General features: G+C 35.9%; 1 protein-coding gene across 4 annotated transcripts in view; it reads right to left on the bottom strand.

Annotated features, from left to right (window-relative positions):
- Positions 1-19485, bottom strand: part of Als2 (Amyotrophic lateral sclerosis 2) — a 550533-nt gene that overhangs the window by 291851 nt on the left and 239197 nt on the right. For all 4 annotated transcript variants that reach the window (XM_090415655.1, XM_090415656.1, XM_090415654.1 and 1 more), the window contains exon 13: positions 9971-10179. In XM_090415655.1, the coding sequence (XP_090271781.1) occupies positions 9971-10179 (209 nt within the window). The remainder of the gene's footprint in view (positions 1-9970; positions 10180-19485) is intronic.

Below are 19485 nucleotides of genomic sequence, written 5' to 3' on the forward strand. Positions count from 1 at the left end.
ATGCAGTGCAGCCACTGTAAAACTTATGCTTCCATATTTGAGCATTTCTGATTGAATATCATCAACTCAAGCTGCATTTCCATATTTTAGGTTTTTGATGGCTTTTTTTTCTACTTCAAATATTGAGTAATTACTATAGGCATCTAAAAGAGCTTTTGTTTTCATGTCCACCATGATAATTTCCGATTTCTTTTACCATACTCTTTCCTAAATAACTAAGCTTTTTCAATAGCATTCAGAATATTTTGCAACCCGATCTTTATTTTATGTTCTTACCAAAGTATTTTCATGACTTATTTAGCTAGTTTTAGACGGTTATTCATTTTTTTACATTTTTTTTTTTGTATTCTCTATGAATATCTCACCTCTAAGAGCACAAGCTGACTTTCTTGCCAGGACGTTTCGACACACTTTCTTCTTTTCCTTGACTGCTTCTTATTTGTCTTAAAGTGAAAATCTGTTTTGTTCTCCAATTTTCCCCTTCCATAATTTTTCTTAGACTCTTCTCAATTATGCTTGCACAAATCTTACATGGAATGCTCAGTAATGAAATTCCTTTAATTCTTGATTTCAGTTTTAGGTACTTTTTATAGATAGGTAATATGAAAACGCTACTACAATTGTCTGGAATTCTACCTTTTGACCTGGTCTTCTGAATTATGCCGTGTAACCAACGAAAACTTTTATACTTCCATATTTAAGCATTTCTAGTTGAATATATTCTATTCCAGTTGTCTTTTCACATTTCAGGTTTTTATTAGCTTTATTTCCCTAATATATGGATACACACTCCTGACTGCATTCTTCTTGAATATTTTCTCCCAGTGTTCTGTCACTTTGTTTCAACTAAGTCTTTCAAAGCAATTAGTTTGGACTACTAGGATATCTTTATTTTCAATTTTTGTGCCAACTAAATTTATCATCTAATTGATTTTACTGTACTCCTGAAAAATCAATTAGTTTCAATGTTCTGAATCAATGTTTTCAATAGAAAACATTGATTCAGCCAGAGAATAAAACCTTCTGTAGGACTATAAACAAAAATGAGTCAAGTACTAAGTACTCATTTGATGTTTGCATTCATCACTTTACTCAAATTTGTCTGCAATTCAAGAAGATTATTTTCATGTTTAATGTTGAATACCATATCTATCCCTTCCTTTTCTTGATTATTATTGCTTGAATACAATATTTGTTATTTAAAATAATTTCACCAGTTTTGACCTTCATTGAATCAGTTGCACCAATTATGTTGAGTGGTACATATATAATTCTTCACCCAGTTCCACTTCGTTTGATATATTCATGTTGTGGTGCTTATCTTGAATTCTGCCAAGTGTGAGTTTCTTCCAGTAAGCAGTAGGGGGAACTTGTTTAACTGCATGGAACATCTATCCTTAGCAAACATGAATGTTTGCTGAGGTGCCATAGAAAGTGAAGATTGGACTTTAATTCAGGAGCTTCAGTAGGCTCACCTCATTCCTTAAAAGGCCATGTAGCAGTCTCGAATCAATTATCTAACACTAACTTAAGTATCCTGCACCAATTCCAAATAAACCTTAATGTGCTTTACAGATAAGTGAAATCAGATAGGTTATTCTAACTTGATCAAACACAGAATTATCTTTAGACCAGTGGTTCTTAACCTTTTTTTCCTGGTGCCCCCCCCCCCCCCTTTCAACAATTTGTATAGTCTGGTTCTCCCTACTCAATTTTATACTAGATTAATGACTCAATAAGATAATTATAATATATTATTAGGCAAATCTAAATTATCATCAACATATTTCAACTGATAGTTAATTAAAAATTAATGACTGATACAAATTAATTTTTACTCAAAAAATATCTAAACTTAATGTATTCATAAGCCAATCATTAATAGCTACCTTGAGCCTAATGAGATTCTGCTAATTTTTCAATATCAAGTTCAATGTTTGACAAACAAAGTCTCAAATCTCCTCTTTCACTTATTTGCAATCTATTCGCTGCTTAGCTAACAACTGTAACACGATGCTGAATCCTTTCTTGACCAAGTATGAAGAAGGAAAAGCAACGAGAAGTAATTTTATTTCTTGCCAAAGCTGAGAATACTTGAATTACATGTTTGGCCAGAATCTTTCATACCCACACTGCTGAAATTGTACTTGAGCTTCAAAATAATTTTTTAAGTCAATAAATTCTTTGCACAAATTTGGATGAAGTAGCTGCTTCACAAAGAAATGGATTTATGACCCAATCGGATATTTTAAGCTCATCAAAGTCTTTGAATCTGATCATCAAGTCTTCTTTCAGTGTCAGAAGATGGAAACAATAACAATTCAGATCTGTATCTAATGTTAAATTATCATCTAACAGATAAGCTTAGGTGTTGATGGTTATTCATGACTTATTTTTCACGGTATTAACATTAACACTACAAACACTTTTTAACAACAAAGATGTTTTATTAACGCTAATATTTCGCTGATTTTCAACTCAGCATCATCAGAGCACACCACACATGTAAACTTAATTTGTTAAGGTTGGGAGAATTCTTCAAAGCCATTGCCGACTCAAAAAATAATCTCCCATTAGCAAATTTTTACATGGAATACTTTGAAAACAAAGTACTTACCACAGCTACATACAAGCCACAGGTGTGGTTACTATTATTATTATATCACACCTCAAGGGAGTCCAAAGACTCATCGAGGGAGGGCATCTACTCTACAACTCTTCGTGTTACTACTTCATAAACCTTCATCACCTAACCAACGCCATCTATCGCCGACTATCACCACTAATACTTTCACAGACAATCATAAACATCCATGCCCATGGCAGGATTCGAACCCGCAGCCTTTTGGCTGGAGAGATGATACGCTAACCACTCGGCCAACCAGGCCGGCTGAATGTGTTTGCCATCTGGCCCCATGGACAAGACACTTTGGATGCTTTTGTCACCAACCTAAACAGCCAACACCCCAAAATTCACTTCACATTAGAAAAAGAATCAAATAACTGTTTACCATTTCTTGCCACATTAGTCACCCACCTTTCAGATGGTGCACTATCTTTTTCTATTTACAGAAAGCCTACACACACAGGAAGATACCTACATAAACAATCACATCATCATCCAGTCCAACAGTACGGCATTTTAAAAACACTTACACACAAAGCCAGAGCCATTTGTTCTAACGATACAGCTCTGACCACTGAACTCCAATACCTGCGCCATACGTTCTTAGCCAATGGCTACAATCCCTACAAAATAGATAAAATACTACATAGGCCCATTACTCTGCCCTCCCCTAATACACAAGAATACAACATGACCATTTCTATTCCCTATATCAGAGGTACACCGGAAAAGATAGCCAAAGTATTGTTGAAACATGGCCTTTGCACCACTTTCAAACCTCATGTCAAGCTGGCAACTCTGATCCGCTCGCCTAAGGATAAACTTCACCCTTTAGCACACCCAGGAGTGTATGAAGTTCCGTGTGACTGTGATTTGGCCTATTATGGGCAAACAGGAAGATCAGTGAACATCCGCCTGGAAGAACATGAAAGATACATTCGCTACTATTACTATGGCAAGTCGGGACTGGCAGACCACGCTTTGGACACTCCTTCACACAGGATCAGATGGAGGAAAACGAATGTGCTATTTAGGAGTCGGTATAGATCTGAAAGATTATTTTTTGAGTCAGCAATGGCTCTGAAGAATTCTCCCAACCTTAACAAATATGGTTGCATTAATTTGCCAAAAATTTGGGAGACGGTTATCCTAAGAAAAACTCCTGGATAACTGCGTTTTTTTTTTGTTTTTTTTTTTCTCGTTAGAGGGCGCCAAAAATAGGACTTTAGATCTTTTGTCTTTTGCAATTATATTGTTTCACTCACTCACTGTCCGTTTACATGTGTGGTGTGCTCTGATGATGCTGAGTTTGAAAATCAGCGAAATATTAGCGTTAATAAAATATCTTTGTTGTTAAAAAGTGTTTGTAGTGTTGTTAAATTATCATCATCTATTATTTGTAGACTTGGGAACTGCAGAAAATCTCATCTGTCAATTAAGTCCAGGACAATTTTTAAATTTAGTCTTTAATATGTAAAAGTACTCCACATTCTTTTTGGCTTTATTTGGATGCTTTGTTCTTCAATGTTCAATCATTCTTGAAGGCTTCATTCCTTCATTTTGCATATTAAACACATTGGTAACCGTTCATTATTTATAGATGGAATAACTCCATATTTTAAATATTCACTTGAATACTGATGACACTTTCTTTTTTTAACACATTTTAATGGGCTACAGTGATACACAATATCAACGAAGTGCATCACACGATATCATGGGATAGTTGTGAACAGCAAACTAGGGTTTTCAGATGGGCATTAGGAAAAGTAGTAGATAAAGCTTATAAAAGAAGTGGATTCTGCTAAAAATTACCCAAATTATTTTCAATTAGAAAATTCAGACCAAAAAGTAGCCCAATTATTTAACTTTCAATGTAAAAATTCTATAAAATGAGTAGCGAATAATTTGAGCAGTATTGCCAGACATACAAAATTAACAGTGTTGCCAAACACACAACATAAATAGGGATGCTAGATTAAATACAGAATTTTTTGCTTTTATTATAGTAGTAGTATATCTATAAGGATGATTAAGGGTCAAAGCTGTATATCTGAGAGAAGACTTCCACATAGCCTTTAAAGGAATGTGGAGAACCGACCAGGGCTTTTGACCTAATGTCCAATTCTCACCTTCTCATGGTGTACCCTGTTGAGTATCTACCTGGATACTGAACGAACGAGGATGGGCTGGCAATTTTGGATTCAGTCGACCAAATTGTAATTCTTATTGGCTTAAACCAAATTACAAAATGATGGTACAACATGACAAAATTTCATGCCAGCTGGGGCTTTGCCTGGTTAAACAAGGGGGGGCCCCCTTTCTTTTCACCAGGGAACCAGGGTAAACAGCGAAAAGTCAGGTACTGGAACAAATCTGAAAAAACACCCCAACTCAACATCACCAGAGTTAAAGATCGGTACTATCAACATAAAAAGCCTAAATGGCAAAGAAATAGAGCTAGCTGAGGAAATAGATAAGTACCAGATTGACATAATAGGGGTGACTGAAATAAAAAAGACCAAAACTGGTGAGATCTTTCTGAGCAATAAATACAAAATGTTATATTCAGGCAATGACAATCAAGGAAAAATAGGGATAGGCATAGTATTCAACACTAAATACAGGTCTAATCTTCTTGAATGGCAGGCAATCTCAAGTAGAGTGATGTGGACAAATATCAGAATGGGGAAGTGGACAATGAGACTTATTTGTGCCTATGGTTCCACAGAAGATTTTACAAAGATAGAAGTGGAGAAATTTTTTGAGGATTTAGTGAAAGCATCTTACACAATGAAAAGGAAAAGTTGGTTCTTGTTGGGGATTTAAATAGCAGAGTAGGAAATGATTGTCAGACATACAAAAATATATATTGGGAAAATTTGGAGAAAAGAGCAAAGCTAATAATAATGGCAAATATTTGTTGGATTTCTGCTCAGGACATGGACTGGTTATTACTAACACCATGTTCCAACATAAAAATGTGCACAAATTCACATGGAGAGAAGAGGCTAGGATTAAGAAAAGTCTCGTTGACTATGTTATTGTTGATAGTGATGTTTTCTCCCTGGTGCAGGACACCAGAGTGTACAGAGGATTTGAAATTGGAATTGATCACTATTTAGTCATGAGCAGGATAAAACTGAATTTCATATTGAAAAGAATAACATGTAAGAAAGTTTTAAAGCAAATTAAAGTTGAGCAGCTCTCAGATGTGAACTGTAGACTAAAATACACAAAGATTATTGAAGAAAAATGAAAGAGTTTGAGAACAGGAACCAAACTTTAGAGATTCAGTTGCAAGCCTTGAAGAAAACCTTGATTGATTTAGCCAGAGAGGCATGTGGTAAGGTTGTCTGCAAGGATAGAAAAATCAGAACTCCATGGTGGACACAGGAAGTTAAAGAGGCAGCGAAGGAAAAGAAGAAAGCATATCAAATGTTCCTAGCAAATAAGTCAGTTTGTGCTCTTAACATGTTTGCTGCCATGCTACTTCGGCATGGTCTGTTGCCGTATGCCGAGCAATTTCACTTCTTCAAGGTCAGTACAGTAATCTCGTTGCCTGCGGTAAGCGTCACACGAGTATTCTCGTAGCTGGCTTGTGTACATGTAGTTCATATACGAACTACGCGTATACTCATAGTTGGCAGCAAACATGTTAAAGAATACAGAGACAAATATAAGAAAGCTAAACACTGTGTAAAACTAGTTAACAAAAGTCATGGAAGGACTTTGGCAAGAACATAGAAAATAAATATCAAGAAGGTGTTAAAATATTTTGGAGGTTGTTGAAGAAGCTTTGAAATGGACGAAAGAGTACTATAAAAAAGGAGTTAGAGATGATAAAGGTGACATGAAAACAGGAGAAAAAAAGATATCCTTGATGTATGGAGTAATTACTTTGAGAAAGTGCTAAATGAAACAAGCAGTGATGACAGCACAGGGGTAAAAAACACTCAACAGGCATATAGTCAGGAATACATATCCATACATGAAGTAGAAAAAAGCCATCAAAGGCTTAAAATGTGGAAAGGCAGCAGGAGTAGATGATATTCGAGCAGAAATGATGAAGTATGGTGGTATAAAAGTCTTACAGTGGCTGCACAGCATAGTTCAGAAGGCCTGGACAGAGGTATGAATTCCTGATGAGAGGTCTACTCCAATCAAGGGAAATAAAACTGAATGTGAGAATTACAGAGGTATTTCCCTACTGACTGTTCCTGGTAGGATATATGCAAGTATACTTGAGAAACGGTCGAGAAGAATTGTAGAAGAAAAGCTTGGTGAGGAACAAGCTGGATTCAGGTCAAATAGAGGCTGTCAGGATCAGATCTTCACTTTACAACAAATAGTGGAGAAATCATGGGAATATAACAAAGATCTCTATTTGAGTTTTGTAGATCTGGAAAAGGCATATGATACGGTGCCAAGAGAGAAGCTATTCAATATGCTACAGTTATATGGTGTCAATGGGGCATTATATCAAGCAATACTTAGTCTTTATTTGAGTTGTAAGTCAGCAGTTAGAATTGATGGAAGTACAGGAAGATGGTTTAATGTTAAATCTGGTGTGAGACAAGGATGTACATTATCTCCTATGTTATTCATTATCTATATGGATCACATTATGAAGGAAAGTGATATTAAACATAATATCAAAATTGGAGACGTTAATGTCAGCTCTTTGCTTTATGCGGACAACGTTATACTTATCAATAAATCTGCTACGAGTATGCAAGATTCCTTGACTAAATTGAATAACTGTTGTAATAGATATGATATGAAGGTCTGCAATAAAAAGACAAAGACAATGAAAATAGGCAGAATCGTTGAAAATGTCAACTGCATTGTGAACAGAGAACCTGTGGAACAAGTAAAACATTTCACCTACTTAGGCACGATTTTTAGTGAAGATAGTAAATTAAATATGGAAATAGACAACAGAATAAATAAAGCTGGTATAGCAGGAAGTCAATTGAATAAATTCATATGGAATAAAAGAGAAATTAGTTGGAACACTAAATTAGCTGTATACAAGACATTGTTCAAACCAGTTTTAACTTATGAATCTGAGAGCTGGGTCAGAAGTAAAACACTTGACCAAAGACTAGAGAACACAGATATGAGAATCCTGAGAAAGATTAGAGGCGTAAACAGATGGCATCAATGGCAATATCATATTGAAAACTAGGATATTAGGAAAGAACTTGACATTGTCAGCATCCAGGAATGCGTTAGCAGAGCTAATCGTGGTACGGTCATTTAAACAGAATGGGAGAGAAAAGATTGGCAAAATAAGTGTTCTCTGCCAGGTTGGCAGGAAAACGACCCAGAGGAGATCAAGATATAGGTGGATTGATACAGTACAAAGTGCCTTAGATGACAGATATATAAGATCTGATAATATTGGAGTGTTGACAAGTAACAGACTGATCTGGAGGAAAATTGTAGATAGGAAGTTAGTAATGATGTAAATTTTTCATGTAGTACTATCATATCCTGTAACCCCTTGAGGGTACATGGCAGGAATTTGATGATGATGTAGTATTATAATGCTTACTGTCCCACTCAGCATTCCGTGACCGCTTACCCCCCTCCCCCCATTATCGTTCACAGTGGTTCTTAACATGGGTGCTACCACCCAGGTTAAGAACTACTGCTTTAGACCAAGGTATGGATATAAAACCAAGTAATTAGAAAGCATTCATTTAGTGGATGATACTAAAACTATGTTGTTTTTATGGGTAATACTAGTTTTTTTGTGGGGGGGGATGAAGAAATGGGTAGTTTGAACTAAGGCTGAAGGATTTTTAGCTACACAGCTAGTATATTCTGTCTGCTAAACTGCATGTTTTCTCATGGTTTTTCAGAAGAGGAAACCATGAACTTCAAATGGGAATGGTCAATATACAACATGGCAGAAAGCATTTAACTGACTAAATTTTTTTCAGATTTTTCTTTTTTTTTTTTATAAATCCAAGTCCAACCCATAAAAAGGGTGTAACTCATTCTACATCAGTACAGTGAGTGGGCTAATTGTTACATAATCCAGGAACTCACTCTAGAGATTAAACACAGAACTATTCTAAGCCTTCAATAGGCATGGTGGTGGTGGTGCAACATGAGGTGAAGACATTCATCCACCTTTAAAGATGTATATTGCAAAGGTTGTGAAGATACCTCAGAATATTGCTGCAATACTAAGGAGAGAATTGACAATGAGAGATAAAAGGATGGTGATCCCATTGTATAAAGCTTTGATCAGCCTGTGTCTAGATTTGAATCCACTTACTGACTGGAGAGCAGTGACATCATTATTATTATTTTCTTGACCTCCATTTATCATAGGAGGTCAACACTAGTTCACACAAAGTCTACTGTACCACTCCTTAAACTCATCCACTGTTTGCACTTTCAGCATCCTCTTGGGAAATGCATTCCATGCTCTTACCACTCTCCAATTCAAAAAAACTAACTTCTTAACTTTTACTCAACCCTTTTACTCACTACTTCCTTAAGCAACTTCTAGGGATGGTCCCTTGTCCTTGTTCCTTCTACTCTTTCTGCTATATGAAAAATCTTCCCAGTGTTAATCCAATAATAATAATTCAAGAGCTTAAATACCTGAAACATACTTTACTTCTATCCACCAAGATGTACAGTCTGCATGCTCTTGATGTATCCTCATAATCAACACCGTACAGCATTGATATTTTTGCTCTCTCTCTCTCTCTCTCTCTGCATTCTCTCCAAGGTTACTTCATCCTCCTTCAAATCCTGGGGTCCAAACCTGAGTGCACAAATCCAGATGCAGGCTGAGCCAAGCTTTATACAGTGAGACCACCACCCTTTTATCTCTCGTGGTCAATGCTCTCTTCAATATTGCAGCAATTCTCCAAGATATCTTTACAACCTTTGCAATACATTTTCCAACTTCAAATTTCTATCTACAATCACCCAACAATCCCGTGATTCCTCCACTTCTATCAATATAACTCCACTAAGTGAGTATGAAGCACCCCATCCCATAAGTGGATCCCAAATTTCAAAACCGTACATTTAGTTGCATTTAAGTTACATCCTTTATCACTCAGCTAATCAGATAATTGATGAAAATGCTTTAATTCCTTACACTGGATAAATTCTAATAATTCATATATTAAAAAAAATATGCATAAAAAATTATTTGCCCTGTTACAAATAAAATGTTTAGTGATATTGCATAATGATTCTCCCCACCTCTCCACATTTTAAACCAAAGGTTCACATGATTATGTCCACTTCCCAATAGCAAACTATAAAAAAAAAATATATATATAAATAAATAAATAAATGCATACTCACTGTCCATGCAGCTTTCCACACAGCCACATTCCAGTGTAGACAGCATCCTTGTAGAGGGGATTTTTGGTGAATGCGTAAGTTGCATGACGTGCTAATGGTGGTGACAGCCTATGATTCTGATTGTGTAGACTTAGTATATCTTCAAAGGATTTACTGTGTCCATCTAGAACCTTCCTAATAGCCTGATTCAAAGCACATACCCATTCTGTCTAAAAGCAGATATTAAGTAAGTTACTGCACTTTTTTTTTTCAAGTGTCTTAAAAAATTTAATTTTTAAAAATGTTTTATTAATTTATTTTATATGATCCACACATGAAAGGCCACAAGCCCTATAAGCACATTAGCACCATGTATAGACAAGAGGAAGAGAAAAAAAAAAAGGAGGAATCTGTTCACATTTTGCTTGAACAGCTGAGGGTTATAATCTTTGGGAAAGGCAGAGTGGGGAAAACCATTTCAAAGGACAGAAGTAGATGGAACGAAAGAGAAGGAGGAGGAGGTGAAGTTGAGTTTCGGTGAGTTTCAAGAGGGATTGTAAAACGGTGTTGGTAAGCAGTGGCTCGGTTTAATGATTTTGGTGGAAAGTGGAGGAATAATAGTGGACAATTCAGCAGATCACTGTCCATGAAAATATCTGTAGAAGAGGCACAAAGCAGAAACAATGTCTGTGAGAGAGGGATTAAAGTGGGTATGTGAGAGACGAGTCATTAATTAGCTCCTCTGAGCAGAGAAATATCGAGTTAGCAGCTGTGGAGTTATGAAGTAGTGTCTTGTGTGAAAAAGCACACCAAGCACTGAGTCAAAGAGTTTATAAAATCGATTCAAGCAGGCAGGCAATTGAATTCTTCATCGTTTTTAATACAAAGTTGTCCAAACAATCTGTGAATGACTTGATTTTGTTGACTGCTGTCAACAAAATCAAGTCATTACATAACACAGTAATCAAGTCATTACAAAAGACAGGTCATTACTGTCTTTTGTAATGACTTTATTGTAATGACTTGATCGCATATTTCAAAGAGGCAGTGCCAGATGTATTCACTGCACACAATGTACAGTGAATACATCTGGCACTGCCTCTTTGAAATATGCAATAAAACCGTGATAGCACCTTACCATCACAGGAGCACCAGCGGTATCAATTGACAAAAGGGATTTTCTTTCTCTTTAAAAAACTTTTGCATGAAATATGTTTTCTCCTTTACGATCAGTTAGCAAATTTTCAAAAAATAATAATTCTTAGTAATTTTTTTTTTCAGGCAATGACAATTAAGGAAAAGAAGGAGTAGCCATAGTATTCAACACAAAATACGAGGCTCATCTTCTTGAATGGCAGGCAGTCTCAAGTAGAGTAATGTGGGCAAATATGAGAATGGGGAACTGGACAATGAGACTTATTTGTGCCTATGGTCCCACAGAAGGTTCTACTAAGGTAGAAATGGAGGAATTTTTTGAGGCGCTAGATAAACCTTCTGACACAATGAAAAAAGAAAAGTTGGTCCTTGTTGGGGATCTAAATAGCAGAGTAGGAAGTGATTGTCAGACATACAAAAATGTTATGGGAAAATTTGGAGAAAAGAGCAAAGCTAATAATAAAAATTGCAAATACCTGTTGGATTTCTGCTCAGGACATGGACTGGTTATTACTAACACCATGTTCCAACATAAAAATGTGCACAAATTCACATGGAGAGAAGAGGCAAGGAATAAGAAAAGTCTCATTGACTATGTTATTGTTGATAGTGATGTTTACTCCCTGGTGCAGGACACCAGAGTGTACAGAGGATCTGAAATTGGAAGTGATCACTATTTAGTCTTGAGCAGGATAAAATTGAATTTCATATTGAAAAGAATGACATGTAAGAAAGTTTTAAAGCGAATAAAAGTTGAGCAGCTCTCAGATGTGAACCGCAGACTAATATACACAAAGATTATTGAAGGAAAAATGAAAGAGTTTGAGAACAGGAACCAAACTTTGGAGATTCAGTGGCAAGCCTTGAAGAAAAACCTGATTGATTCAGCTAGAGAGGCATGTAGTGAAGTTGTCTGCAAGGATAGAAAAATTAGAACTCCATGGTGGACACAGGAAGTTAAAGAGGCAATGAAGGAAAAGAAGAAAGCATATCAAAAGTTCCTGTCAAATAAGTCAGCTTGTGCTCTTAGAGAATACAGAGAGAAATGTAAGAAAGCTAAACAGTTTGTAAAACTAGCTAAACAAAAGGCATGGGAGGACTTTGGCAAGAACATAGAAAATAAATATCAAGAAGGTGGAAAAATATTCTGGAGGTTGTTGAATGGAAGAAAGAGTGCTGTAAAAGGAGTTAGCTATGATAAAGGTGAAATGAAAATGGGAGCAAAAGATATCCTTGAAGTATGGAGTAATTACTTTGAAAAATTGTTAAATGAAACAAGCAGTGATGACAGCACAGTGATAAAAAACACTGACCAGGCATGCAGACAGGAATACATATCCATACTTGAAGAAGAAAAAGCCCTCAAAGGCTTGAAATGTGGAAAGGCAGCAGGAGTAGATGATATTCGACCAGATATGCTGAAGTATGGTGATATAAAAGTCTTACAGTGGCTGCACTGCATAGTTCAGAAAGCATGGACAGAGGGACGAATTCCCAATGATTGGAGTAGAGCTCTCATAGTACCCATATATAAAAAAGGGAAATAAAACTGAAAATGAGAATTACAGTGGTATATCCCTATTGAGTGTTCCTGGATAGAAATAGACAACAGAATCAACAAAGCGGGTATGGTAGGATGTCAATTGAATAAATTCATATGGAATAAGAGAGAAATTAGTTGGAACACTAAATTAGCTGTATACAAGACAGTGTTCAAACCAGTTTTAACTTATGGATCTGAGAGCTGGGTCTGAAGTAAAACACTTGACCAAAGACTAGAGACAGCAGATATGAGAGTCCTGAGAAAGATTAGAGGCATGAACAGATGGCATCAATGGCAATATCATATTAAAAACTAGGATATTAGGAAAGAACTTGACATTGTCAACATCCAGTAATGCGTTAGCAAAGCTAATCTCAGGTGGTACGGTCATTTAAACAGAATGGGTGAGGAAAGATTAACAAAACAAGTGTTCTTTGCCAAGTTGGCAGGAAAACGACCCAGAGGAAGACCAAGATATAGGTGAATTGATATGGTACAAAGTGCCTTAGACAACAGAAATATAAGATCTGGTAATGTTGGAGTCTTGACAAGTAACAGACTGATTTGGAGGAAAATTGTAGATAGGAAGTTAGTAATGATGTAAATTTTTCATGTAGTACTATCATATCCTGTACACCCCTTGAGGGTACATGGCAGGAATTTGATGATGATGATGAGTAATTTTTTTTTTTATTTTATGTATCATACATATGCTAAATGTAAAGCTTAATTTTCCAAGTAAAGTAGACTCAAGCTGTATAGATATCTGGGATGTTTTTGAATACTCACATAATAAATCTTCAACATCCTGGGCCATTTCATCAATTCTTTGTTACACTGTATTATTGCTCAAAGGAGTTTTCTTGATAATATCAGAGACTGGCTTGTGCAGTACAGTGCATATGGCCTCACTAACAGCTGGTAGGATTAGTTCTTTACCAACATTTATGCAGTTTTCCAGATTTAGCAATCAGTAAGGAAATGTTGTAAGAAGTGTGCAACCCATCATCTTCATCTAGTTTGGACTGCTGAAACATACCTACCAATGTCGGTTGTTAAATTTACAAAATTGCTAGAATGAAAATTTCTCAAATACCTAAACCAAATTATTTTCACAAGAAAAGCTATAAAAATACTCATGTGAAACCCGTTGTTTAATTAGAACAACAATAATTTGCTTTGTGTGTAATCCGTGTAAGGTATTGACTAGGTATCAAATACGCACTAAAATTTTTATGCACTACATCAAATTGCTAACTGCTTTCACACAATTCAGAAACAATCTAAAACTATTTCATATGTCTCACATACATATTTATAGTATGATACAGTGAACAAGTCATACCATGCATATGTTACTGCCAATGCATACTGGACTTGTAAAATTCTGATCACTTGAAAGTGTACCCCCCCCCTCAACACTTTGCTTGTTAAGACCTGTCGTCAGACTTCCATGCCGAACCACAACTACCATCATCATCTACACCAATGCCATCTACTGCCCACCATCATCACTAGTATTTTTATAGACAATCACAAACATCCATTCCCATGGTCAGATTTGAACCTGCAACCTTTTGGCTGGAAAGCAGATACAGTAACTTTATGGCCATATACTACATGCACTCTGCCAACAAGGCCAGCATCAGCAATATGAAAATTTCTCACATGAAAATGTGAGAAATTTTCATATTGCTGATGCTGGCCTTGTTGATTATCTTTGTCTTGAAATATGAAATATTTCAAGACAAAGATAATTAAAATAGGTATAGACATTCAAAACAGATACATCCTTAGCAAAGAACCTATAGAACAAGCAAAACATTCAGCTAATTAGAAACAATTTTTAGTGAATATGTCAAATTAAATATGGAAATAAATAACAATTAGGAAAGCTGATATTATTAAGAGAGAGAGATCTCTAGGGAATCAGGGACTCATCAAGGGAGGCCACATACTAGATGCACCAGCTATCATACTAATTCTTGAATTCATTCACACTGCTTGCACAAAAAACATCCAACAGCATTCCATTCCTTGGATTGCTATTGGATGGTTTTTGTGAAACACACAACATAAATAGGGATGCTAGATTAAATACAGAATTTTTTGCTTTTATTATAGTAGCACTATATCTATAGGGATGCTTAAGGGTCAAAACTGTATATCTGAGAGGAGACCTCCACATAGCCTTTAAAGGAATGTGGAGAACCGACCAGGGCTTCTGACCTAATGTCCAATTCTCACCTTCTCATGGTGTACCCTGTTGAGTATCTACCTGGATACTGAACGAATGAGGATGGGCTGATAATTTTGGATTCAGTCGACCAAATTGTAATTCTTATTGGCTTAAACCAAATTACAAAATGACGGTACAACATGACAAAATTTCATGCCAGCTGGGGCTTCGCCCGGTTAAACAAGGGGGCCCCCCTATCTTTTCACCAGGGAACCAGGGTAAACAGCGAAAAGTCAGCTACTGGAACAAATTTGAAAAAAACACCCCAACTCAACATCACCAGAGTTAAAGATCGGTACTATCAACATAAAAAGCCTAAATGGCAAAGAAATAGAGCTAGCTGAGGAAATAGATAAGTACCAGATTGACATAATAGGGGTGACTGAAACAAAAAAGACCAAAACTGGTGAGATCTTTCTGAGCAATAAATACAAAATGTTATATTCAGGCAATGACAATCAAGGAAAAATAGGAGTAGGCATAGTATTCAACACTAAATACAAGGCTATTCTTCTTGAATGGCAGGCAATCTCAAGTAGAGTGATGTGGGCAAATATCAGAATGGGGAAGTGGACAATGAGACTTATTTGTGCCTATGGTCCCACAGAAGATTTTACAAAGATAGAAGTGGAGAAATTTTTTGAGGATTTAGAGAAAGCATCTTACACAATGAAAAGGAAAGGTTGGTTCTTGTTGGGGATTTTAAATAGCAGAGTAGGAAATGATTGTCAGACATACAAAAATATATATTGGGAAAATTTGGAGAAAAGAGCAAAGCTAATAATAATGGCAAATATTTGTTGGATTTCTGCTCAGGACATGGACTGGTTATTACTAACACCATGTTCCAACATAAAAATGTGCACAAATTCACATGGAGAGAAGAGGCTAGGATTAAGAAAAGTCTCATTGACTATGTTATTGTTGATAGTGATGTTTTCTCCCTGGTGCAGGACACCAGAGTGTACAGAGGATTTGAAATTGATCACTATTTAGCCTTGAGCAGGATAAAACTGAATTTCATATTGAAAAGAATAACATGTAAGAAAGTTTTAAAGTGAATTAAAGTTGAGCAGCTCTCAGATGTGAACTGTAGACTAAAATACACAAAGATTATTGAAGAAAAAATTAAAGAGTTTGAGAACAGGAATAAAACCTTGGAGATTCAGTGGCAAACTCTGAAGAAAACATTGATTGATTCTGCCAGAGAGGCATGTGGTGAGGTTGTCTGCAAGGACAGAAAAATCAGAACTCCATGGTGGACACAGGAAGTTAAAGAGGCAATGAAGGAAAAGAAGAAAGCATATCAAATGTTCTTGTCAAATAAGTCAGCTTGTGCACTTAGCGAATACAGAGACAAATGCAAGAATGCTAAACACTGTGTAAAACTAGCTAAACAAAAGTCATGGGAAGACTCTGGCAAGAATATAGAAAATAAATATCAAGAAGGTGGCAAAATATTCTGGAGGTTGTTGAAGAAGCTTAGGAATGGAGGAAAGAGTGCTGTAAAAGGAGTTAGAGATGATAAAGGTGACATGAAAACAGGAGAAAAAGATATCCTTGAAGTATGGAGTAATTACTTTGAAAAACTGCTAAATGAAACAAGCAGTGATGACAGCACAGGGGTAAAAAACACTGACCAGGCATGCAGTCAGGAATATATATCCATACTTGAAATAGAAAAAGCCATCAAAGGCTTGAAATGTGGAAAGGCAGCAGGAGTAAATGATATTCGACCAGAAATGCTGAAGTATGGTGGTATAAGAGTCTTACAGTGGCTGCACTGCACTGCATAGTTCAGAAAGCCTGGACAGAGGGACGAATTCCCAATGATTAGAGTAGAGCTCTCATAGTACCCATATATAAAAAGGGAAATAAAACTGAATGTGAGAATTACACAGGTATTTCCCTACTGAGTGTTCCTGGCAAGATCTATGCAAGTATACTTGAGAAACAGTTGAGAAGAATTGTGGAAGAAAAGCTTGGTGAAGAACAAGCTGGATTCAGGCCAAATAGAAGCTGTCAGGATCAGATCTTCACTTTACGACAAATAGTCGAGAAAGCATGGGAATATAACAAAGATCTGTATTTAAGTTTTGTCGATTTGGAAAAGGCATATGACAAGGTGCCAAGAGAAAAGCTATTCAATACGCTGCAGTTATATGGTGTCAATTGGGAATTATATCAAGCAATACGTAGTCTTTATTTGAGTTGTAAATCAGCAGTTAGAATTGAAGGAAGTACAGGAAGATGGTTTAATGTTAAATCTGGTGTGAGACAAGGATGTACATTATCCCCTCTGTTATTCATTATCTATATGGATCACATTATGAAGGAAAGTGGTATTAAACATGATATCAAAATTGGAGATGTTAATGTCAGCTCTTTGCTTTATGTGGATGATGTTATACTTCTAAATAAATCTGCTACAAGTCTGCAAGATTCTCTGACTAAATTGAATAGCTGTTGTAATAGATATGGTATGAAGGTCAGCAATAAAAAGACAAAGACAATGAAAATAGGCAGAATCATTGAAAATGTCAACTGTGTTGTGAATGGAGAACATGTGGAACAAGTAAAACATTTCAGCTATTTAGGCACAATTTTTACTGAAGATGGTAAATTAAATATAGAAATAGACAACAGAATCAGCACAGCTGGTATGGTGGGAAGTCAACTGAATAAATTCATATGGAATAAGAGAGAAATTAGTTCGGAACACTAAATTAGCTGTATACAAGACAGTGTTCAAACCAGTTTTAACTTATGGATCTGAACTGGGTCAGAAGTAAAACACTTGACCAAAGACTAGAGACCACAGATATGAGAGTCCTGAGAAAGATTATAGACGTGAACAGATGGCATCAATATGATATTAAAATCTAGGATATTAGGAAAGAACTTGACATTGTCAGCATCCAGGAATGCGTTAGCAGAGCTAATCTCAAGTGGTATGGTCACTTAAACAGAATGGGCGAGGAAAGATTAGCAAAACAAGTGTTCTCTGCCAGATTGGCAGCAAAACGACCCAGAGGAAGACCAAGATATAGGTGGATTGATACGGTACAAAGTGCCTTAGACGATAGAAATATAAAGATCTGATAATGTTGGAGTCTTGACAAGTAACAGACTGATTTGGAGGAAAATTGTAGATAAGAAATTAATAATGATGTAATTTTTTTCATGTAGTACTATCATATCCTGCACACCCCTTGAGGGTATATGGCAGGAATTTGATGATGATGATAAATATAAAATTTATAAATAAATGTATAAAGAATAAGACAGAAATTAGCCAAAATGCTAAACTAGCAATATATATATATATATATATATTCACACAAGACAGTCTTCAAACCAGCTTAATATATGAATCTGAGAGCTGGGTTAGAAATAAAACACTCACTCAAAGACTGAAGACCACAGATAAATGAGTTTTGAGAAAAATTAAAGGAGTGAACAGATGGCATTAATGGTACTATCATATCAAAAACAAGAATACTGTCAAGAATTTGATGTTAGCATTCAGGAATGTGTCAGCAGAGCTGGAAAAGGTGATGTAGATATAATGGAGAGCAAAAGCAGCAAATACACTGGTGCAAAAGAATGTATTAAAGATGATGTTAGGATTAAGCAATGTATTATGACAGGCTGAGAATGTGTGGCTTACAGATACTAACAAACAAGATCTAGGTGGACTGATACAGTGAGAGGTTTCGTGGAAATATAAGATCTGATAATATTGGATTGTTGACAGATAAAATATTAAATTGGAGGAAAATTGTTAATGGGAAAGCTAGTAATGATGTAACTTTTTCACATAGTATTGCTATAATATGCTGCACCTCCCCTGATGGTACATATCAGAAATATGATGATGAATAATAGAAATGCTCTGATATATAAGGATAAGGAAGTTATTTTCCCTCAAGAAGACAGCCTTACCTGGGTCATTATGAGTAGATCTAGTCTCCTGTGTTCAAAGGTGATACAGATACAACAAAGAGCAAAAGCAGCAGATACACTGGTGCAAAAGAATGCATTAAAGATGATGTTGGGATTGAGGAATGTATGACGATAGACTGAGAATGTGTGGCTTGCAGATACTAATAAACAAGAGAAAGAAGCTAGATGTACACACTTCTGAAATAGTCATATAAGATACATGCAGACAAATTTTTTGTTTTATTGAGGGTGGTGAGAGGATGAGATGACACTCATGGAATTTCATAAGGAACGCAACTCCAGAAAAGATTCATGGCTTGCAATGGCTTCCCTTTTTTTGTACTATGAATGAATTCAAGGAAAGGCATGACAGCTGATGTGGGTTACATGTAGTCTGTTGATGAATCCCTGACCTTCCTGGAGGTCTCTAATAATAAAATACCGTACTTACTCGAATATAACTCGCTTCGCATATATCTCACACCCCTGATTTACTTTACGAAAAAAGAAATTAAAAAGTTTCACATATAGTTTGCACATGAAAAAAAGTTTAAAACTTTAAGAAATAGATAGTGAATGTTGTTATGGCAGTTAGATATTTTGGAATTCAGTTGTAGAGAATCAGCACTTCAACTTAACAATTGTCGCCTTGTC

This window comes from Typopeltis vanoorti, chromosome 3 (assembly GCF_054136105.1).
Source record: "Typopeltis vanoorti isolate ZY-2024b chromosome 3, IOZ_Tvanoo_1.0, whole genome shotgun sequence".
NCBI lineage: Eukaryota > Metazoa > Arthropoda > Arachnida > Uropygi > Thelyphonidae > Typopeltis > Typopeltis vanoorti.